General features: G+C 43.6%; 1 protein-coding gene across 1 annotated transcript in view; it reads right to left on the minus strand.

Annotated features, from left to right (window-relative positions):
- The window catches only part of SMARCC1 (SWI/SNF related BAF chromatin remodeling complex subunit C1), a 112,436-nt gene that overhangs the window by 40,595 nt on the left and 47,370 nt on the right, over window positions 1-24,471 (minus strand). The window contains exons 12-21 of the mRNA XM_037030645.1: window positions 21,865-21,924; window positions 18,813-18,850; window positions 17,925-18,046; window positions 13,565-13,636; window positions 11,201-11,314; window positions 10,313-10,466; window positions 9,512-9,625; window positions 7,744-7,803; window positions 980-1,238; window positions 176-337 (exon numbers count right to left, since the gene is read on the minus strand). Coding sequence (XP_036886540.1) covers window positions 176-337; window positions 980-1,238; window positions 7,744-7,803; window positions 9,512-9,625; window positions 10,313-10,466; window positions 11,201-11,314; window positions 13,565-13,636; window positions 17,925-18,046; window positions 18,813-18,850; window positions 21,865-21,924 — 1,155 coding nt within the window. The remainder of the gene's footprint in view (window positions 1-175; window positions 338-979; window positions 1,239-7,743; window positions 7,804-9,511; window positions 9,626-10,312; window positions 10,467-11,200; window positions 11,315-13,564; window positions 13,637-17,924; window positions 18,047-18,812; window positions 18,851-21,864; window positions 21,925-24,471) is intronic.

The raw sequence follows: 24,471 nt of genomic DNA on the forward strand, positions 1-24,471 counted from the left end.
TAGTTCTAACCACTATTAAAAAAAGAGACAAAAGAAAAAAGGCCATACACTAATCCTAAGAAAAGGGTTTACACTGGTCCCTGCACTCACCTGTAAGCCAACCCAATGATTTTAGCAAGCGCACAGGAAAACACGACGTGGGCCAGCCCCGCCCTGGGATGCGGCAGTGACTCACCAAGCTTCTCGGGCTCATCGGGCCCTGTGCCCGCGATGCAGCTGCTCTCCAGGCCATAGGTCGGATCCACCTTCCCAGAGGCTCGAGCTGCTTCTTGTACTTTTTTGACATGAGCTTCCACCAATTCCAGGGGTACCTCCTCCCGGACCCGAGAAAACTCCTCTGTTCAAGAATGAAAATGGAACAGTGGCCTTGTCTTACACCAACATTTGCTTCATCGTAAACCACTCGGACATCTAACACATGTCAGTGTCCTGTGTGCGGTGACCTTTCTGGGGACTTAGTCTTATCTGTTCTGGTAAAATGGGATCAAACAAAAACCTGTGTGCAGTAACGTAAACCTGTGACTGTGCCTTACCTTACACGCCATACTATCTGCTTGGCTAGATTGACAATAAAGAAAACTGCAAGGATAAACAACCAGAAAGCCAAGAAAGAGTTCTATGATATGATAAAGTTCGAATCATAATTAGTAATATAATCCGATGATGTCAAATGACTCCTTTTGCCAGTTATATATAAAATTTCAAATGAGTTACAAAATAAACCATAAAAATGTTTTTGTACATCAATTCTTGACACTCTTAATTTTAAAACTATTACATTTTAAGTGCTTTAGTCTAAACTGTTATAATACTTTTAAATATAATAGCATCTAAGATGTAGTATCTAATTTTTGTTATTTAAGTAACGGAAATGCATACAACACGTACATTTAAATCTGGGGTAATATTAATGTGAAAGATAGTAATAAACCGCTATCTGACAGTGTCTGTGGGTCAGATGGCCTGGGCCAGTCCTTACCCAGAGCCGCCTTTGCTGCAGCAGATGCCACACGAGGGTCCACCACAGATGCCAAAAAGGCCACAGTGCTCATGACCGGGTTTCCTGACTGACTAAAGGGGACAGGCTGGTATGCCAGGGGTCCCAGGGAAGCATCTGAATTCTCGAGGTAGGGGTCCTCGATGGGAAGCCTCAAGAAGTGGAGGATGCATTCATCCTGCGTACGACTCCCAACGTGCTCGGACACTTTGTTCCAGTCGTCCTTGTACATCTCCAGGGCCTACAGCAGAAACACAACAGGCGCTTTAATGGCAGGCAACGAGGAGTGCTCTGTGACAATATCAGAAGCCTGTAGTTATTTTTTACACAGGATTTTTTATTTTTAAAGATTTTATTTATTCTTAGAGGAGAAAGGGGGGAGAAAGAGAGAGAGAAACATCAATGTGTGGTTGTCTCTCACGCGCCCTGCACCAAGGAACCTGGCCTACAACCCAGGCATGTGCCCTGACTGCGAATCAAACCAGTGACTTTCTGGTTCACAGGCCAGTGCTCAATCCACTGAGTCACATAAGAGTATTTTAACAATCACAGACTTAAGCTCTGAAAGCATCTTTAAAAGCCCCCTCAAACACCATGGAAGAAAACAGCACTTCTTCTTTCATCGTGGCGTCTGATTCTTTCAATGCTGCAATTTCAAACTGTGGTAAGGACTGACTTAGCCTTTGGTGGCTTCTTATACTGAAGACACACTTTCAGGCAAAACACCTGAAATTCCTCACACATTTTACAACTGCAATCTTACTCAAACAGCCTCCCCTCCATCCTATGGATCCTCTGCAAAATTTTTCTTAGAAAGCTGATGTAGAGCCTTTTGTTTGCAAAATTGAAATGTCTCCAGCATTTATCATAAAACAAGGGCATGAACATAGGACAGCAAGCAGCAGCCTTCCATACAAGAACAGTGCTTGGATGGAGACCACACCCAATAAAATACTTTCTAAATAAAAATGGGCGGTTTCAAGAATAATCCAAAATATCTGGGATTCCGCCTGTGTGATATCTAATAAAATAATGTAATTTTTTGAAAACCCCAATGAGTCTTCCAGATTTATTATGAAGAAATGGACTGTGTTTTGGTTATAAACCCATTAAAATTTTCCATCTGACTTCATGCTCTTGAGCTATTAGCAAATAAACAAACTATGTCAATAGAAGGTGCCAGTGGCAAACAATGCTGCTGGGAAGCCTTTGACTTCTCTGTGTGTGAGGCTGGACAACACCTGTCAATTCCGCTGTGTGTCTGAAAGGAAAAACCAACCACTGCACAGGTTCCACCTGCAGGAGAGATAAGCACTACCGTGTAAAGACGCTGCGGTTTTCTTCATGTGTTCGGTGTAAACAGTGACTCAGCCTTGCTGACCTCACTCTGTGTTTACTGTCCACTCGTCTTCCAGGTGCAACGGAAGAGGAGAAAATTTTGAGCATCGATGTGCAGCAAAAAGAAATGATGTAGGGCCTACAGTCCCAGCTGGGGGTGCACAACTAAGTTTCACTGCAGAAACCAATAGAAAAGTGTGTTACAGTCCCCCTACAATACCGAGCCCTTTTATTTTTAATTATAGATTTTATTTATTTATTTTTGGAGAGAGGGGAAGGGAGAGAGAAAGACAGGAAGAGAAACATCGGTGTCTGAGAGAAACACAGATCAGTTGCCTCTAGCACACCCCCAACAGGGGACCTGGCCAGCAACCCACACATGTGCCCTGACCGTCGGACTGGTGACCCTTCGGTCTATGGGACAACACCCAATACACTGAGCTACACCAGTCAAGGCAGCACTGAGCCCTCCTAATTTAACATTCATAGCACGTATGACTAGACAAAACAGTCCTGAAGTAAGTAAAAAGTGGCTCAGAAAAGCAGCTCTCTGTATGTCACTGCTGCTGAGTGGGCAGATGAGAATTTAAAAAAAAAAAAAAAAAAACAAAGAAAGAAATCTCTTTGAATTTTGATCCTGAGAGAAAGATACCGTGACAAACAAGAAAAAGAGAGGTGTAAAAAAAAGAAAATAGTTAATACACCACTAAAACTTCTTAAGGAACCACAACTATTTAAAAAAAACTCGAAAAACCAAATTAAAGCTTTACAGAAACATGAGGTGCCCTGGCTGGTGTAGCTCAGTGGATTGAGTTCGGGCCTGTGAACCACACGATCGCGGTTCGATTCCCAACCAGGGCATATGCCTAGGTTGGAGGCCAGTTCCCAGCAGGGGACCCACGAGGGGCAGCCATACATTGATGTTTCTCTCCCTTTCTCCTTCTGTTCTCCTCTAAAGATAAATAAATAAAATCTTAAAAAAAAAAAAAAGAAACATGTGGTATTACCAGTGTATCTCAAGATGTGGTCTGGGGGACTTCCGGCCAAGATGGAGGCCTAGGTGGAAACACTGTGCCTCCTCGCACAATCAAGTTTAAAGACAACAAAGTTTTAGTAGCAAAAATGCAACCAAAACACAGAAAACTGAAATATACCAAAGTCCGACAACTAACCATTCAGCAGACTGGTAAGAGGGGCGGAGCCAGTGGCTTGGGGAGCAGGTCAGGCAGGAAACGAGGGCAGCAGTTGGCAGATCCCAGGCGTGGGGTGGCAATGGGCAGACCCAGTGAGGGCACAAGGTGGCTGGCTGACCACGGTCACACATTCACACCCAGATAAACCAGGAGAAGGAGCAAGCAGTCAGAGAGACCCCAGTGCGGGAAGCAGCGGAGAGGTCCGCCATGGCCCCTCTTTGACTCCGCCCCCACATATAGCATCACAACCCAGAGACTGGGTTGCCCCGCCCTGGTGAACACCTAAGGCTCCGCCCCTCATATGTAACAGGTGAGAACAGACCAAAACATTATGGCTTAAGAACACCTCAAAGCTCCAGAGCCAATAACTCTAAGCGACCAAGAAATAGCCAACCTACCAGATGCACAGTTCAAAACACTGGTGATCGGGATGCTCACAGAACTGGTTGATTTTAGTCACAAATTAGAGGAACAAATGAAGGCTAAACTAATGGAAATGAAGGGAAATGCACAGGAAACCAATAGTGATGGGAAGGAAACTGGAACTCAAATCAAGGGAGTGGACCAGAAGGAAGAAAAAAATGACCAAACAGGAAAGAGTGAAGAATTCAAAAAAGAATTAAAAAAAATGAGCAGAGGCTTAGGAACCTCCAGGACATTTTTAAACATTCCAACATCCGAATTACAGGGGTACCAGAAGGGGAAGAGGAACAGCAACGAGTGGAAAACTTATTTGAACAAATAATAAAGGAGAACTTCCCCAATCTGGCAAAGGAAATAGACTTCCAGGAAGTCCAGGAAGCTCAGAGAGTCCCAAAGAAGGAGGACCCAAGAAGGAACACACCAAGACACATCATCATTACATTAGCCAAGATTAAAATGAAGGAGAGAATCCTAGAAGCAGCAAGAGATAAGGGGACAGTCACCTACAAAGGAGTGCCCATCAGACTGTCAGCGGATTTCTCAAAAGAGACCTTACAGGCAAGAAGGGGCTGGAAAGAAGTATTCCGAGTCATGAAATCCAAAGACCTACATCCAAGATTGCTCTATCCAGCAAAGCTTTCATTTAGAATGGAAGGGCAGATAAAGTGCTTCTCAGATAAGATCAAATTCAAGGAGTTCATCATCACCAAGCCCTTATTATATGAAATGTTAAAGGGATTTATCTAAGAAAAAGAAGATAAAAAATATGAACAGTGAAAGGACAGCAAACTCATAGTTATTAACAACCACACCCAAAACAAAAGCAAACTAAGAGAACAGCTAGATCAGTAGCAGAACCATAGAATGGAGGGTTAGCAACAGGGGAGTGGGAGGAGGAGAAGGGGGGAGAAGGTACAGAAAATAAGTAGCATAGATGGTAGGTAGAAAATAGACAGGGGGAGGGCAAGAATGGTAGGGGAAATATAGAATCTAAAGAACTTGAGACATGTGAACATAAACTAAAGGGGGAGAATGGTGGGGAAGGGGGTGTGCAGGGTGGAGGGGAATGAAAGAGGGGGAATAGAACAACTGTAATGGTATAATCAATAAAATACATTAAAACAAAAGATGTGGTCTGGGACCCAAGAGGACTAGACTCAGGGACGGAGATCAAAACCGTCTCCATCACAGTGCTAGGGTGTTGCTGCCTCTCCCGTGTTCCCTTTGCAGCACTGGGGCAGACGCAACGGTGGGGGAGCCACTGGCCCTGCAGCGGGAATCAAGGTAGCGGCCCCCGAGTGTTTTCGCAGTCATTCATTCTTCACTGCCACATACTGGCAAAGACCAAATATGCCCACTTTACTTGAATGTTTCCTGAATGAGACAGTGAAAACTATGAATCTACCGACTCTCGACCCCTAAGCCCACATGTTTTAAATGTCTGGAGTGTGAAACAGGAGGCACACAGAGAACTGAACATCAGCTGTCAAAGCGCCGTGGCTGTCTGTGCAGAAGCCTCTGTGAGGCTTTTCAGTTTCCAGCTCAAGTAGCCACTCTCTTCACCGGGAACCGTTTTTACTGGGACAAATGGCTAACACATCACTGGTTGTGCAGACACGGATATCTGACTGACATTTTCTGAAAACAAACAAGAGTTCTCTAAATGTCATCTCCAGGAAAACAACTGATAGTGTTAGTTGCTAATGATTAAAAAAAATCAGAATTCTGAAAAATATGCATTCACCATAAAAGCCTGTCCAAACACTTCACGAACAATTTCAGATAAGATGAGCTTGGTACTAGTATTACCAAATGAGACTTTAAAAATATACTATAATGAACTGTTATCAACACTTAGAAGATCTGAACAATTCAGCAAACTAGTATCTTCCAATTTATCAATGTGACATGTTACACAATCATAAATGGATAGAAGGTAAGTCAAGAAATCAATGAATTCCACACTGGAACTAACCTTTAAGAAACTACAAGTGGTCGAAGCCCTGGCTGGTGTAGCTCAGTGGATTGAGCTCAGGCCTGCAAACCAGAGTATTGCGGTTCGATTCCCAGTCAGGGCACATGCCTGGGTTGCAGGCCAGTTCCCAGCAGGGGACTCACGAGAGGCAACCATACATTGATATTTCACTCCTTCTCTCCTTTCCTTCCCCTCTAAAGATAAATAAATAAAATCTTTAAAAAAAAAAAAAGAAAGAAACTACAAGTGGTCGAGTTTCAGTGTGGAATCAAAAAAGAATACCACTTTAGAAAAAGCCATTAAGATACTCCAGCTTTTCCCACCACACATCCAGGTGATGCCAGATTTTCCTATTCTGCTTAAATCTAAACAACGTATCAGGTGGAGAGCAAATCTGAAAATCCAGCTGTATTCTACTAAACCAAACATTACAGAATTGCTTAACTGTATAACGTCACACTTTTCACTTTTTTCAAAAGCTGTTTTCCTTTTTAAAAATTTTTTCCTGAATTTTTGTGTGTGGCATTGGTTAATAAAATTATATAGGTTTCAGGTGTACAATTTTATAACAATCATCTGTATATTGTATTGTGTGCTCACCACCCCAAGTTAGGTCTCTTTCCCACAGCATTTATCACCCGCTCCCCTGGCCCCCCCCACCCCCCGCCTTCCCTCTGGTAATCACACTACCTTCGCTCAATCCCTTCACTCAATCCCCCCCAGCCCCTCAAGCCCCTCCTCTGAGAGCCATCATTCTGTTCCCGGTCTCCAGGAGTCTTTCTCTCACCCCACTTGTGAAATCAAGGCGATGGGACTGAGCAGTGGAAAGAGTCCTGGACTTGACCATCTGAAGAAACGTAGTCGAGCAAAAAAATGGATCGGTGTCCCCTTGGTCTAATCCACTGCGAGTCGGCCTCTGTTCCTCGCAGGCAGAAGCGCCCCCGAGCATTTAGGACGAGCGCGTTCATCTGCCCTAACCCAGCCCCACAGGCTCGCTCCACCACAAACACCAGGCAGCGCACAGATGGCTGCTGTTCTCTAGATGAACGCCAACCAATGGTCCCTCTGCAGAAATGGCAGCTAAAGATGAAACCCAAATTTCTCTACTTCCTACCCTTCAGAGGAGAAATAACTGCTAGCATCTCCTTGTGCAATTATTTGTAAGAATCTCCAAAGATGTGAAGAAATCCAAGTAACAATTCAATAAAACCTGACGGAGATCCCTCGCATTATCACTGGCTTACCGGCCTCCTCCTTTCAAGGACAAAACAGGGTTGTCTATGGCAGCAGGTCCTTCAGCCCCTTCTCGGGGGTCCCTCTGAGAAGCACAGAGGCCGCACACGCGCACAGGCACTGGGGACTAATCTACAACAACTGCGGCGGCCGAGTTAAGGCAAACTGCGACCAGGGAAGGTGCTCAGCTCCGAAGGACGGTCTGCTGCTCAAGGGCAGCCAAGCCCTGCTCCGTGCAAATGAGGCCCCAGAACTGCCAGGTCCTCCAACTTTGGAGGAAAAGTGAAAAATCTCCATCAAAGCTCCAATATTTGTTTAATGTTGGCAATGGGGTTAAAAAAAAAAACCCAAAACCCAACCTACGCCAAAATTACACTTATCCAGGCCTCATCTCCCTTACTGACAGCCAGTATGTAACCTCTAGGTTTGATACCTAAATAATAAAGACCCAAGAAAGTTCTATTGAAATTTATTCCATGGATCAAAAAATTCCAGAATACATCCCAAAGGTAGCTCTGAAACGCTGGCACGGAAACGAACCACCAGCTCACGGTGGATACAGGCTCCACCATCAATGTGCTCACCTCCAGGAGGAGCAGAGTCTCCTGCTCAGTCCACTCTCTTCCAGCACTGGCACCTTTGCTCTGAAAAACAAAACCAGAAATTATTAACTCACCCCTAGCAGCTGCATACAGAGCTCAGCAGGACTCCTTTCTAAGTTCCTGGCTGTTTTATGCGAGCCACCAAAGAAGCCCCTGAGTGACAGCAAGAAAACACTCAGGGAACCTAAACTTCCAACAGAAAAGGTGATCTCTTCCAAAGACTTCTTATCCATCAATAACTCAGACAGTTTAGACTCCTATTATTTTGATATGAAAATACATTATGAAGCTAACGAAGGCACAGTATTTTAATGGATACCATAAATCTGCTACAATATTACAACCATAATGAAAATATCTGCTGTAACTTGAAGGCAGTGTTTTTTCAAGTTTCAAGGACAGCCTGTACTACACACAGAAAGTCCTCAAGAGGATTTTTGGTTCCAGCTGTGACAAATTCATGTCATCTTACTTTTTTAGAAAAATTTTGAAGATTTTTTTGTTTGTTTATTTTTAGAAAGAGGGGAAGGGAGGGGGAAAAAGAGAGGGAGAGAAATTTCAACGTGTGGTTGCCCCTCAAACACCCCCAACTAGGGACCTGCTCCGCAACTCAGGCATGTGCCCTGACTGGGAATCGAACCAGCGAGCCTCTGGTTCACAGGCCGGCATTCAATCCACGGAGCCACACCAGCCAGGGCTTTTTCAGCATTTTAAATGTTATTACTTTGTCCTTTGGTTTCTAACATTTCTGCTTCAAAATCAGGTATCAGTTTTATTACTGTTTCTTGTAATTTAACGTGTCCGTCCCCAGTCCCACACCCACCCTTTCCCTCCTTGGCTGCTTCTAACACAAGTTGAAGCACAATGTGCCGGTGTGTGGTTTTCTGTGTTCACATTTTGATCTGTTCAGTCTTTCTTATTTTGTGATTTGGTGTCCTTTAATTAGTTGTGAAAAATTTTCAGCCATTACATCTTCAAATATCACTTTTGCTCCATTTTTTCCTTCTCACAGGTCTTGAAGAATAAACAAGTTTATTTTTTCCCACAGTTATCTCATGTGCCTCTTATACCGTGTTGTCTTTGTCTTTTTTTTTTTAAGATTTTTATTTTGTTTATTTTTAGACAGAGGGGAAGGAAGGAAGAGAGTAAGGTAAACATCAATGTGTGGTTGCCTCTTGTGTGCCCCCAAGCTGGAACCTGGCCTGCAACCCAGGCATGTGCCCTGACTAGGAATCAAACCAGTGACCCTTTGGTTCACAAACCAGTGCTCAATCCACTGAGCTACACCAGCCAGGGCCCTTTGTCTTTTCTTATTCAATTTCTTTTTCTCTTGGTCCTTCCGTTTCAATAAAGCTACTGATCTGCCTAAGTTCACTAGCCCTGTCTTCTGCTCTATCCAGCCTCCTGATAAACTCATGCAATGAGTTAATTTCAGGAATATTTTTCAATTAAAAAGTATTCACTTGATGCTTGTTATAGATTCCAATTCTCTGCTGAAATTCTCCACTTCGTCCTCTATTTGATTGTAACATATTAACTATAGTTATTTTTTAAACACATATCTCCTAGTCATACTAAAAAATGGTGAAAGTGATTGGTATTTTATAAAATGCCATCGGATTAAGGCGTGAGCTCACCCCTCACAGTGAATGAAGCGTCTTAAGGGAAGCGATGCTTCTTAGAAGAAAGGAGGACAAAGAGGACACGAGAGACTGCAGTCAATGTGTGTCTAAGAAATAAAAATCCTTACCTTTGCTAAGGTTTTCTTGGAATAAATGTCAGTACGGAGACCAAAGTTCTGCAAATCAATTGGTTTTTCCTTGTTCTTCTCAGGAAAACTTAACATCTGCTGAGCAGCAGGGACCTGTGAGTCAGATAAATGATAAATAGCTGTAGTAACCTCTGCAAAGTCAAGGGCACAGAGTTTTTAAAGGACTGTTTGACACCGGCTGGCACTCAATAAATTACTCCTCACTCCTTGTAGAGACGCTACAAAGTACTCACACTTTCATACTGCACTTCTAACCAAATGTCAACAGATGAGAAACATTTTTCTGTCTTTTGTAAGTCAGAGAAAACAGGCAACAAACTGACTTAAATATGATATTCCACTCACAACGGAGGGCAATGTACAGCTTAGAGTCATGTTATTCAAATTAATGCTATACATAAGGCAACTGACATAACGTATTTAACAGCACCTGTACGGATGTCCACTTTCCAAATGTTATGAAGGGGAGGAAGTTTTAAACAATTTAACAAACAGCCTGCTTGTTTAGTTAGTGTCTTTGATGACAAGTGATTAAGGGAATCACAGGCATGAAAGAGAATCTGTAACACATGACAGGAGGAGGGGCAGAGTCTCGGACTAATGGGAGAGCATTACCTGAAACACTGAAATGGCCTTACAGACTCAAACATTTACAACGGGCACAGACAAACAAACCAGCCCATCGGCTAACCAACAGCACTGTTACATGACGACAACAGCAATTCCCGAACGTGAAAGCCACACGTGGCAGCCTATCGCCTGAAGGCAGCACTCACTCACCTGCGGAGACCGAAGGTGCAGCGGCACAAGCCCGGAGGGGGTATCAGCCAATACATTGAAATGAGGAGTAGGAGGAGGTCCCATGGCCATGGGTCGACTTTCCGGATCAACTTGGTAATTAACAAGTCCCCACTGCTCCAAAAAGGCATGAACTCTAAAGAATAAAGCTGAGAGTTAAAATCTGCAGAATGTAGCTCATCTCCTTCATAACCACTAACATCTTTAAAAAACAAACAAACAAACAAACAAGGAAACATGTTCTCTGTAGGTTACGAACATCACAAAGTACTGACAATCTTGGTTTGTTGAGTGAGGGATAACTTCTATAAACTCAAAGTAATACTGACAATATAGCCACTCAAGACCTAGTATAAAGCCTAATCATTTCAGGCCTGGCTGGTGTGGCTCAGTGGACTGAGTGCCAACCTGTGAACCAAAGGGTCGCTAGTTCGATTCCCAGTCAGGGCACATGCCTGGGTTGTGGGCCCTGGGTAGGGGATGCCACGAGAGGCAAACACACATTGATGTTTCTGTCCCTTTCTCCCTTCCCCTCTGTAAAATAAATAAATAAAATCTTTTTAAAAAGCCAGTCCATGCTGTGAGAGAGGCACGCAGACCGAGCTCACGGCGAGCCCCCTTTCCGTGTTTCTGTACAAAGACCTAGGGCACTCCCCACCCCACCCCACTCTCTACCTCTGCTCACTTCATAATTTGACTCTAGGATAAAAGATTATAAAATCTTAAAAAGAGGAACAAACGCCAAGTCTTACCAATACTCAACCCCTAAGCGGAAGACACAAGACTGAGTTATTTTATTAACCAGGAAACATCCAGCTCAATGAAACATTCGACAACAAGTATCAGGAACCGCCTGCTGCGACGCGTTACCTCATCACAGCGCACACATCTCCAGTCAAGTTCCTCCGGCAAGCGGTGCTGGTCAAGTATTCTTGGGGGTTCAGGCGGTACGTGTCAATCATAAAATTTCGATATGCCAAGTATCTAAAAGGCAAAGATAAAATCCTTAAGGAAGACACACATCCTTTCAGAAACAGTAACCCGCAGAGCTAAAAATCTGCACAGTCCTCACAACCAAATACAACAGAAAGCCAACATAACATTCCAATGAATAACAGCGACACTGTACTGGGCGTTTACAGCCGACAAGTGCAGACAGAGACAGCCGCCTGCAGCGCCCGGTCCCTATGTTGTCTCCCCAGATACAGCCGACCCTCCGCACCCGGGGATTCCCAACTGCAGATGGAAAAATGGTTTCTGATCCACCACTGGTTAAACCCGCAAGAGCGAAACCTGTGAATACAAAGGACCGACTGTACCGGATTCACCACATCCTGGCTTCAGGGATCCCGGGGGTCTAATGGGATCCCAGGGATCCCATTAGCACAGATAATGGGGTACTGTGCTATGTGTGTAGCATGTACTGTATGCCAGGCACAGTTCTGAGCACTTTCAACGCAGTTAACTCTCACAGTCTCTCCGCGAAGTATCGTCTATTATCATCCCATTTACAGAGGAGGAAAATAAAGCACCCAGGATTACAGACTTTGTTCTAGACCACGGGTGGTGGGAAGGGCTGAACGTGGCATTCAGCACAGTGTGGGGCTCTCGACCTATGCTGCATCTTGCTTCTGTACTCTTCCTGGGGTCACGTGGGCATTTGGCTCTGGCGCAGCTATAGACCCTCTGCCTGGCGGTTTTTCAGAGATCTCAACCAGGCAATGAGTAGAAGCCATGAGGCCAGACTCAGAGATAACACACGATGTATTTTTTTAAGGAGAGAAAGCAAATCTGGGGGTCAGAGCAGGTTTTACAATGTACCCAAGCATTTCTGGCACAAAAATACTTAAACAAGTGTTAAGAAGCTAGAGACCAAGCAAAAATTCTCGCCACGGCAGTCTGGCAGGTTGAGGTTAACCACACTGGAGCAGGAGAGGCACACTGCTCAGAGAGGGCCTGTAAAGGCACAGACGGGCAAACACAGACTGATAGGTGAATTTCCGATGTTAAATGGGCGAAGTACTAAACTGTTCTTTTAAACAGAAGACTCCCAAGGACCATAAGTACTTATAGATGATGGCAATAAGCAAATTAGGTGGAATAATAAACCATGTCTGAATAGACAGAACTTTCAGGGAAATAACAGAGTTTCTTAGGGCAAATCCTTAACAGTCTCCAAATGACTCCTTACAACTTTGTTATGAAAATGCTGACTTTACCCTGGCTGGTATAGCTCAGTGGATTGAGTGTGGGCCTGAGAACCAAAGGGTTGCAGGTTCAAGTCCCAGGCTAGGAAACATGCCTGGGTTGCACACTTGGTTCCCAGTTTCTCTCTCTTCCCCCCCTCCCCACTCTCTAAAAATAAATAAAATCTTAATAAAATGCTGACTGAACCTCTGACATCTAAACTTAGAACCTCAAACTATCTTACACAGTCTACCACCAGCATGTATTTATCATTATTCACTTACTTGACTATGCCATGTGCTTTGTGGGAACCGAGCCTTCCCTCACAATCCCCACAAGAGGCCTCTATTTTGCCACCACATGTGCATATAGAGGATGGAATAACACTATGAAGATATACATGGGAAGATATTTACAGTATAATAGGTGTGGGTTTATTTTAGAGGCAAGAGTTTCAGAAGTATGTACTTAACGGGTTACCAAGCAAAAGCAAAAATACATCCTGACAAACTTTTTTCCAATAAAAGTTCTTCTGTTTCCAATGCAAAAGCACAACAATCCTTTATCAATGAAGCGCAATTCATATACAGCTGTATCTTTCTATTTGGCATTCTTTTAATGACTAGTCATTCATCAGGAAAATAAGGTAAAAATTCCATTTCCTCTAGATTATTACATATAAATATCTGTAGTTCACAATCCGTTTGTACACACAGGCAGGGACAGTAAAAAAGTAACCTCAACAAATTTTAGGGAAAAATCGTTACTGAATTCAAACTTTACTTGCAAGAACTGACATGTTTGTAGTTCAAGGTTGAGGAAAAAGGAATCTGTAACAATTTACTGTAAGGCAAGAAATTCTGCGCAGCAGCGATACAAACACTGTTCTGAATGGAGTAAGACATCCGCAAACCGCCACACACTAGCAAACATCAACTCTGAAGCGTGCTTGAGAGTCCCCGCCAAGCACACGCACACCATCCTCCCAAATACCGGCCCCACGAAAGTACGTAACGGTCTCAGGGTCACGTATCTGGAGTCACTCACATCTCTGGAGTCTTGGATTTGTTTTTTCCATTGAAAAACTCAGGAAGAGCACGCCGTTCAATCACGTGAATACTGGAAAGGAAAAAAAAAGAGGATTGGGGGGACACGTTGAAAAATAAAAATCTTAAAATTTGAGCTAAGTTTGTTTCCTTTTCAACGCAAAACTGATAAATCCAAAACCTGGGTACTACCTGCAAAAACTTGTGCAAGTTCCTATATTTTAAGAGCATATTACAATAAAGGTAAAGCTTTCGCTTTCTCACCCTCAATACCCACTGTTGTTTTTTATTCCTATAATCTAACTCAAAAATGCTGTCCACACAGTGAAAACTACAGATTTCATGACACTGCTACCATACTACTTCATGACTAGATGAAGAGCTACCAGGCAGAAAGAGTTATTTGGACACCGGCTGACAAAAATCACAGTAGTTGGCACCGCAACACACAGGTAGAACGTATGGTAGGACAGAAGACAAGGGGATTTACAATAATCAATTTCTCAGGCTCTTCGTGTCACTGCACCTTTTTGACCAGCCCTCAGAAAGTCTGTGATGAATTAAAGTTTTAAAATTATTTCAGCCATTTACTCCTTTTTAAAAAAAAATACAACTAATTTTAACATTTAGGTAAAGGCACTGACAATTTTATATAATGGTATGGGTGATAAACAGAGTAAAGACCATCTAAAATCATCAGCCTAACACACCACACAAACACCAACGGTGTATCCAGCCAAAGGTTTGACACTGACACTGATCCGTGCTCTTTCCCGTGACACGTTTTAGTTCCCAGTTGGTTCCCACACACGCTGCACGTACTAGTCTCGCAGAAAGAGCGCACCAACAGCCTGTGAACAAAACTTAAAGACTCAAGCTTTCGTGATTTGGAAACCCTTAAACTGTCTGAACCAGACTGGCAGTGCTTAACACTACAAATGCCAAACAATTACCTGCAAAATTAAAAAGATTAATTTCTAACACGAATGCGCGCACACACGTGCGCGCACACACACACAATGGCTTTCCAAGCTTTACTATAACAAGATTTGCTACAAGCAGTTAGTTACAGTTTCCCATACCTCTCACTGTTCTAACTGTTACAGGTTTGGAAGAGCCCACAGAAAACAACTTCGCCAAGACAAACCCACCAGAACGTTCAGAGCCCAGCACTCTCTGCCTCAATGCCCTTGCTGGAACGCAGGCGCTGAACTCCTGGGTTCTGAGAGGGCGTGGCCGGTGGACGGTGCCGGGCAGTCAGAGGCAGAAAACCCGAGGTCTTTACCAGCTCTGCAACCGAGGGCACTGCAGCGAGGCAGCGGTCCTGGCGTCCATAAAACGGGTGTGGCCGGCACCGCCACCAGCACCCACCTGCACGCTGCGTGAGGGTAGTGGTTACAGTGTAAAAGCGCTTCCATAACCTATAGAATTGTATGTTGTTATGACCCTCCGCTCTTTTTTAATTTTGGAGGGATGCTGGTTTAAGTGTGTCTGTAGGTATTCCGAATTTCAACAAGTTACAAATACTAACAAGACCGAGACACAAGTTCAAAAATAATTCAACACAATAATCAATGTCAAGAAAACCGACCTGCAGAGAAGGGCTATTTAATTCTTCTGTGTTCCAGCTTTACTTCAACACATTTAGAAGAAACATTCGGAGTTGGTTTTAAAAGCATGTAAAAAAGTTTCAATATTATAGCCATACCTTGTGGTTTTGGAAAAAATATATAGCTCAGTGAACCATTCACCCTCTTCTTTTAAATTGGCTTTTAAAGACTTCTAAATATGTATAGATGTATACGTATTTGATGTCACACCTGTCCTTCAAGAATAATAACGTAAATCGGACTTCCGCCAAGATGGAGGCATAGGTGGAAACACTGTGCCTTCTCCCACAACCAAGTTTGGATACAACAAAAGTTTTGGAGAACTAACACACACCCAGAGGCCAGAAAACCGAATTATACGGAAGTCCGACAGCTACGAACCATTCAATGGGGACGGTAAGAGGTGGAGCCAGCAGCGGAGCTGCGTCAGGAAGGACAGACCTAGGAGCGCAGGCAGCCCAGAACTAGTTGGGGTGCGGGGCAGGCTGACCAAGGTCGCACATTCGCGCGCAGTGAGACGGACCACACAGGCCCCAGGGGGCAAACCCAGTGGTGGAGGGCTGACGGTGGTGGCACACTCGCGTGCCGTGGAGCGGGGCGCGGGGCCCTGGTGATGGTGGTGGCTGTGGTGCTGGTGGGGGTCGAGGCGGCGGGCGCCAGAGGGAAGCCATTGTCCCTCTTTGACCCCGCCCCCACATACGACGTCACAACCCAGCGACTGAGTTGCCCTGCTCCGGTGAAAACCTAGGGCTCCGTTCCTGCTACTTAATAGGCACGAACAGCCTAAAGGATGGCTCAAGAGGAACTCAAAGTCCCAGAGCCAATAACTCTAAGCGACCAAGAGACTGCCAGGCTCTCAGAAGCCCAATTTAAAACACTATTTATCAGGATGCTCACAGAATTGGTAGAGTACAGTCACAAATTGGAGGAACATATGAAGGCTAAACTAATTGAAATGAAGGGAGATGTCCAGGAAACCAATAGCGATAGAAAGGAAACTGGGACTCAAATCAATGGAATGGACCAGAAGGAAGAACGAAACACCCGACCAGAAAGGAATGAAGAAATGAGAATTCAAAAAAATGAGGAGAGGCTTAGGAACCTCCAGGACATCTTTAAACGTTCCAACATCCGGATTATAAGGGTACCAGAAGGGGGAAGGAAACAGCCACGAGTGAAAAACTTATTTGAACAAATAATAAAGGAGAACTTCCCCAGTCTGGCAAAGGAAATAGACTTCCAGGAAGTCCAGGAAGCTCAGAGAGTGCCAAAGAAGTTGGACCCAAGAAGGAACACACCAAGGCACATCATCATTACATTACTAAGATTAAAATGAAGGAGAGAATCCTAGAAGCAGCAAGGGATAAGGGGACAGTCACCTACAAAGGAGTACCCATCAGACTGTCAGCGGATTTCTCAAAAGAGACCTTACAGGCAAGAAGGGGCTGGAAAGAAGTATTCCGAGTCATGAAATCCAAAGACCTACAGCCAAGATTGCTTTATCCAGCAAAACTTTCATTTAGAATGGAAGGACAGATAAAGTGCTTCTCAGATAAGGTCAAGTTCAAGGAGTTCATCATCACCAAGCCCTTATTATATGAAATGCTAAAGGGACTTATATAAGAAAGAGATGATGAAAAATATGAACAGTGAAAGGACAGCAAACACACAGTTATTAACAACCACACCTAAAACAAAAGCAAACTAAGAGGACAGCTAGATCAGGAGTGGAACCATAGAAATGAAGATCACATGGAGGGTTAGAAACAGGGGGGTGGGAGGAGGAGAAGGGGGGAGAAGGCACAGAAAATAGCATAGATGGTAGGTAGAAAATAGATACGGGGGAGGGTGAGAATAGTGGGGGAAATATAGAACCTAAAGAACTTGAGACACGTGGTTATAAACTAAGTGGGGGAGAAGGGTGGGGGAGGGAGTGTGCGGGTGGAGGGGAATGAAGGGGGGGAATAGAACAACTGTAATGGTATAATCAATAAAATATATTTAAAAAAAAAAGAATAATAACGTAAATCGTCACTGAGAGCAAGCAGAACACCCAAACAGGACCACCAGACTCGGAGCCAGGGCAGCCTTGTTCAAGTGCACAACCTTCCAAGGAAAGTACTTGAACAAAGCCAACGTCTGTATGGAGGGCAGGGGTAAATTTTGGTGTGTATTTAAAAATAACAAACCAAGCAAACAAAACTCAGCCTGATATCACAGAGTCGCCCTCATAAACAACCCATCAATACCTGTGACCCCAGCTGTCGCCAACCACGCTCCAGTGACACCACAGAGGGCGTGGTGATGATGGGGAGGGGCAAAGAAGGTCCGTTCCCTTGAACGTTTTTACACACCCTACGGCTTGCATGGAAAATGCTCCGAGTGTTAACATATTTCCTATTAAAATGAAGCTATTATTGGGCAGTGAATTGAGTCACCTTTACACATGTTCTTCATGTTTTCAAATCATACAATACTCCCTATTTTGTAACTATTAAATATTTAAGCATTTGTCTATCTGAATTAAAACCGAATACTCAGCTCAAAAACATTTTACAACCCTACAGTACAACACAATCGACTGTCCACCTAGAAACTGTTTCAAAGCGAACATGAAACCGCTCTCCCTCTCTCCTAGTCCAGTGGGACATCGACACTGATGTGGGACTTGGGACAACGTGGCACAGCACGACTCGAAGGAACACCTGCTGCTCCTCAGGAGCACTTTCGCAGACGGGAGGGGCCACTCACCAGTTGTAATCAAACCAGGACGCGTAGCTGGGAATGATGATGTGATTGGTCTGCTCCGTAACGTTATCTTCACCAGGGTCAGCGGACCGGCTCTGATCGCCTTTGCTGGAGTCCTCGTCTTCCTGCAGGAAAGAAGCCGAAGTTCTGGCAAAGGGAGAACTATAGAGAGACGCACAACAGCTTCCAAGCTTCCGATGCCACATCACAGAAAACACAGCTACCTGATCTAACTTCAAGAGCCAGGAACACCAGTTTCAAGTGAATACAATCTTCACAAGTTTCAAGGTACCGTCACGAGATGTCCAAGTGACAGCTGAGTTTACCTTTTACAACACATATACAGTAAATGTCTCACAACGAGATTAAATTTCACAATAAAGAAAGGCTGTTTCTCTATACCGAGGAGTTGATACTCACAGCCTGAAACTTTTTTCGCAGTAGCTTCTTACTTATCCAGTTTTGTCTGACTAGTACCACAAATCTAAATTATTAGTTCTCAAGTTGCTTGTAAGGAGCTGGCTCAAGGACTCTGATAAGGCATAATTGCGAGGCCTTCCCATCCCCAAGATTCAGCACTAAGTGTCTGCTAACCAACTGCATGGGCTTTATCTCACCTGCTCCCGCAGTAACAGCCGCAGGTGCTACTCTCCACCACCTGCTTTGCGGAGGAGAAGATGATGCACAGAACTAACAAATTATAGATTTCATTTTGGTAAAACTTTGGGGGTCAAGGAACACATTATTTTGGGGATGTGTTAAAAAGGAATTTAAAAATCATAATGCTTCTAACAGAATGTTTATAAAGACCCTTCTCACTCAGCATTCCAAGTGTGCAGGACCTAGGACCCTTAGCCACCACTCCTGTCCCTGGCCTAGCTCAGTCCTCACCTTTCCTCCCGTGGTCACTGTTTCTTCATCCTGTTCATCTGTAAAATCAAAACACGTCATTTACTTAAAAAAACACGTAACGCTGTCTGGGTCACTTGGACACTTTAAGGCTTAAGTAATGACAGTGGACAGGGAAAAGAAAATGGGGCATTAAAATGAATTCACCGAGGATCATTCAGTACATTAGAATTGTATACAAAAGCACAGAGACAAGCAGAAATTCAAAGCACAAATAAAAATCTCCAACAACTGGGAATTTACAATTAATTACTGCTTGGGCTACTATCTTAGTCACGATCTTACTTAATAATAGGTAAAAGGCTTGATTAGGGCTCTTGCCTCCTGAGGCTTGGTGAAATAAGTAACTGGCACTTTGGATCCCAGAGGGAGGGAGTAGAGGAGTGAAGAAGGAGGTTACTGCCATTCCCTACAGACAAAGTCCTCGTAAGAGTGTTAATATCTTCTGAGGACGGGGGACTCCAGGACCTACAAGCGGCAGGCCTTGCAGACGAACAGGGGCACACCCAGGTGGAACTTAGAGCACACCACCGCCACCGAGGTGGGGGAGGGTGGAGGAGGGCAAGGCGGGGATCAATGACGCTGGAAGGAGACTTCACTTGGGTCGGTGAGCACACAACACAGACTGATGTGCTGTGGAACTGTGCGCCCGACACCTACATGGTTTTGTTTACCAGTGTCACCCTAATACATTCCAAAAATAAATTTAAAAACTAGGCAGCTGATTTCCACTGTGAAAAGTGAAAGTGCCAGTATGATAAAGATAAGAGATTCTGGCACAAATAATTACATTGAGTTCCGGTAACCTTTAAAAAAAATTGCTATGACTGTTGGCAGTGACTAAGCCACTGTGAAGTTCAAAGAGAACATGGGAAAGCGATTTTTAAAAAGTATTCATTTCATAAATATTTCCCAGAACCTGCTCTTTGACAAGCATTAATAAGTGAGCTGTTAGGACCAGGGGTCAGGGATCTACACCCACTGGCCAAACCTGGCCACCCCCTTTTGTATGGACCCTGGGAACCTGCCTCTGGTTCCTGGTCATCGGTTACCAACATGGGGGTGCCCTGTGTCTAGACTGCCAACAGGACAGCTTGCGAGGAACTCAGGCTTTATCTCCACAGCCTGGAACTTTGGTACGTGCTAGGCGGAGGATACCCTACATAACCAGACTCCCCCAAACCACTGGCCAAACACCCTCTATGGGGCTTCCCTGGGCGAAAAAGACCACACGGGCTGCAGCAGGAAGAGCGCCCTGCGTGACCTCATAATCACCCCCCGTTCTCCGCACTGGCCCCTTACGACCCCCGACGACTCGTGCTCCCTGCGCAGTGGACGTATGTCAGCTGCAAGGGACCGCCATGCTGGACCCCATGAGCCCCGGAGAATCGCCAAACCTGGGATGGCCTTGGAGAGGCCCATCGCACAGGCACGTGACAAATGGTTCTCACATTTCTTGAATGGTTAAAGAGAAAATCAATACAAGGATATATCATGACACACAAAAATGAACTGAAATTCAAATGTCAGTGTCCATAAATAAAAGTTTTACTGAAATAAGCCATGATCATTTGCTTACATGTTATTCACGACACGTAATTGCATCTGCATGTGATGGAGAAATTACATCTGCATTACACTGGCAAAGGTGATGACAGACACGTTTGCCCACAAAGCCTAAAATATTTACTATCTGGCTCTTTCCAGAAAGAGTTTGCCAACCTCTTCTTTGGAGGATATAAACAGAGGTACACATGTCCCTGGTTTCAAGAAACCACTGAGGGTCCTGGAATGTACCCCTCCATGGATGTGAGGGGATTACTCCATTTTGTTGACTTGATCCCATCTTCGTATAAACTGTTGTCAAACCAACCTTTTAAAGTCTGACTTTCTATATTAAGACATGTCAAAAATCCATCAAATGAAATATTTAGTATACGCTGAAAACACTGGGTTCTCCTTTGATTTTTATAAGTGAAATAATCAAAATTATTACTCAAGCCCTGGCTGGTTGTGGTTCAGTGGATTAAGTGCTGGCCTTCGACCCAAAGGGTTGCTGGTTTGATTCCCAGTCAGGGCACATGCCTGGGTTGCAGGCCAGGTCCCCAGTGGAAGGGGCACACGAGAGGCAACCACACACTGATGTTTCTCTCCCTCTCTTTCTCCTTCCCTTCTCCTCTAAAACATAAATTTTAAAAGTCTTTAAATTATTATTCTACATATAACTCTCAGGGATACAGATGTTTAAAACTGCCTCAATCTTTTCATTTTTAATTTTTGACCTAACGATTTTAAGAGACAGAGAGGAGGGACGAGAGAGAGAGAGAGGAAGAAAGGGAGGGACACTGACTCTGGGGTTCCACTCCTTAGCACATCACTGGGGGTTCGTGCCTGTGCCCCGACCAGGAATCAGACCCGAGACTTGGGCACATCAGCACGATGCTCTCTCCAGCGAGCAACCTGGCCAGGCCCTAGAACTAACCCAATTTTTGAAAACTGGAATAAGTGATTACACTTCTCTCCTCTTCCCTCCTAGCACACCCAAGAACTATACCTTATAAAAATGCACTCTATAACTTGAAAATACTAGGAAAAATGGCATTTTCATTTTACATGGTTTAGAAAACTTTAGGCTGACTTACAAAGTACTAACAATCAACAGATTTTTGTTGTAAAGATGCAAATTTGCACATGTAAAATAAGTATCTCAGTGGCATTATAAAAAGTGCTTTAACTATAAAAATTTCTTTAAAACTCAAAAATTCTGATTTAGGTATAATAGTACCACACTTGCTAATTTGCAGTAAAAGATTACTCGGTGAGAGGGGCAGGTCACGAAAAAGAATGGATTACAGGAAATCCCACTCCCTCGAATGCTAGCGACCAAACCCCCATGGCGCAGACGACAGCTGCAGGCGGTGTCTGCTGGAAGGTGTGGCATCGGAAAGCAGCCTCTCCATAAAGACAAAGACACCAGAGGAGATGACACGTTAACACAGAACACACAGAGATGCACAGATTTTTTGGTTTTTACCTAGATCGGCTACAGTTCCTCCTTTAACAGGTGTATTTTCGCTATCTTTCTTTGGATTTACTAGAAGAAAGAGAGAACAGCATGTCACGGGAAAAGGTCTATTTGTTTTGGGAGGATGGGTTTAAAAATACATGAATCCCAATGCAACTGCCCTACCACTCAGTCCTCACCTTCCCGTGGAAACCAATCCCCGCTGAAACACAAACCACCTGACGTGACTGATGCACTGCAATTATACTTAATTACCAACAAACCAAAACTATTTCATCATAACCGTAAACAATACAGAGCAAAACATAAAAAGAACCTTTCAATCCTGTTCCTAAAAACATGTTATTAAGTTTTTGTGTGTGTTTGTTGATTCCCATTTTGGGGCCATTGGTACAGAGAGATGAACTGAGGGAAACTGGTCCGTCTTATACAATCTACGTGACTTTGAAACATATGCTGAAGATTTCAAATCTTATATAAGCATTATTCATTCTGTCCTTAGCTCTGTATTTTTCTCATGTGACAGTGAGCCTGTGTGAAGTTCCATGTAAACATTTTTAGTTATATTACATCCCTTTCATTTCTAATAGGTCCAGCATCCAGGTGTAGATTACAAAGTAACTAGCCCCATATTGAGCGAAACCATTCTACAATGAACATTTTATACTTACCATATACATGCATGTAATTATTTAAGAGCCTCTGAAATTAAAACTGCTATTGGATATACACATTTTAAAATGTAATAGATACAGCCAAATTATGTTAAGTGATTTCACCAATTTACACTTCCATCAATAACATTTGGGAACTCCCACTTACTCAAAACATTTGTACTTTAGGAATCATCTATTTTCTAAGTTTGGAAAATCTGATGAGTGAAAGTCACTTCAATAACGTATCTATCCTTGGTTAAGTGAGCTTGGGCGTCTGTCTCTTCACGCACGTACTGGCCCTGCATAACATCACCAGTACACAGCACTTTGCCCGTTACTCTTCGGGGTTTACGGCTCTTTATACACATTGAAGGTTCTAATTCCTTGCTAAATGGGTAATAAATATCTTCTCTAAGGCTCACACTTCTTTAAAGCACATCAGTGTTTGAAAAAAATCACTTTTACACTTCTGTTTTATTTTTTTATACGTAGTACTTTAATCCACCGGACATTTAAATCCTTATATATGATACAAAGAGTACCAACTTTTACTGGAAGTGTCTATGATACAATCTGTTCTTTGCAAACTGACCTGCACTATTAGGCTCACCACACCTGAGGTTCATGACCGTACACCTACAGGTCTGTACGTAAGCTAGCCACTCCATTCCCCGGTGGACTCAGCCATCCCTGTGTCCAGACCTGACCATGTACATTATTACAGCTTTACAGATGAGGTGTCTGTCAGGACCACCACCACCTTCACAGCTCTTTAATTTCAAAGAATAATTTTCATTATTTTATAAATATTCTTTCACATGACCCATAAAATACATCTGTGTGGTTTGTAGGGCCCCATTTTATACAATGCAGTGATTTTTAGAAATGCTTATAACATATTATAGATGCCTGTATTTCATTACAAGAGACAGGCAAAGGTATTAATTATATTACGATAAATTTCACATATTTTTATCTCAACTACACAGCAGTGATTCTAAATAAAGTTGATAAATTAAGGATATATCCTAGAACACCCACAACAACCAGCACGAAAAATGTAGCTAAAAAAGCAAACAGAGAATAAGAAAACCCGCAGACGGAAAGCAGAGCAGCAGCTGTGGGGTATGGATGGGAGGGTAACTCGGACCCCAGCAAGAACTGAGGTTGTTTCTGGGAGAATGCAACTGTGCTGGAATTAAGACAGTGGCAACGGCTGTACAACGTAATGTACAAAAAACACCGACACACACACTTTTAAATGGTGATTTTTATGCTGTGTGAAGTACATCTTATTTACAACTGTGACATATGAAAAAAGAAAATGTAAGTTTTACAAGAAAACAAAACGGTGGAGCTAAAATAGAACATTAAAGTAGTGGATTAAATCAAAAGAAGGGAGGAAATAAGAGAGGAACAGAAGAGGAAAAAATCCTAGCTCAATAGCAGACTTACACCCAACCACACCAGTAATTATGCTACGTTTAGGCAAGTTACATACTCCGATTTAAAACAGAAAATGTCTAAATTAGGGGGGGAAACAAGCCTCAGTAATATACTGTTTAGGAGAAAATGGTATAAACAAAAAGGCTGAGAGCAAAAAAACAATGCAAAAGAGATGTAAGCGGCAAACATAAAGCATGAGGGAAAACGTGAGCAGGGCGAGGTAGGCCTGTTGCACGAAAGCCCCTGGTACAACACAGGGCTGACAAAAACACAACAAGAAGTAGAAAAGCACGGGTGTGACAGGTGTCGCTTCATTGTCAAAAAACTCAGACTTCAAGACCGGCACCTTTACGGCACATAGAGCCGTGACACGAGAGTCAGGCCACCAGGCGGACACTATGACCCTAAATGCACGTGCCCTTAGTCAGGAGAGCTTCAAAGAAAATAAAAAAGGAGTTTAACAGGGGAAAACTGACAAACCAACAATCCTGGTTAAAAGGGTGCGACATCCTCT

The sequence above is a fragment of the Sturnira hondurensis genome, unplaced genomic scaffold, assembly GCF_014824575.4.
Source record: "Sturnira hondurensis isolate 20B ecotype Veracruz unplaced genomic scaffold, ASM1482457v3 Scaffold0020787, whole genome shotgun sequence".
Lineage (NCBI taxonomy): Eukaryota > Metazoa > Chordata > Mammalia > Chiroptera > Phyllostomidae > Sturnira > Sturnira hondurensis.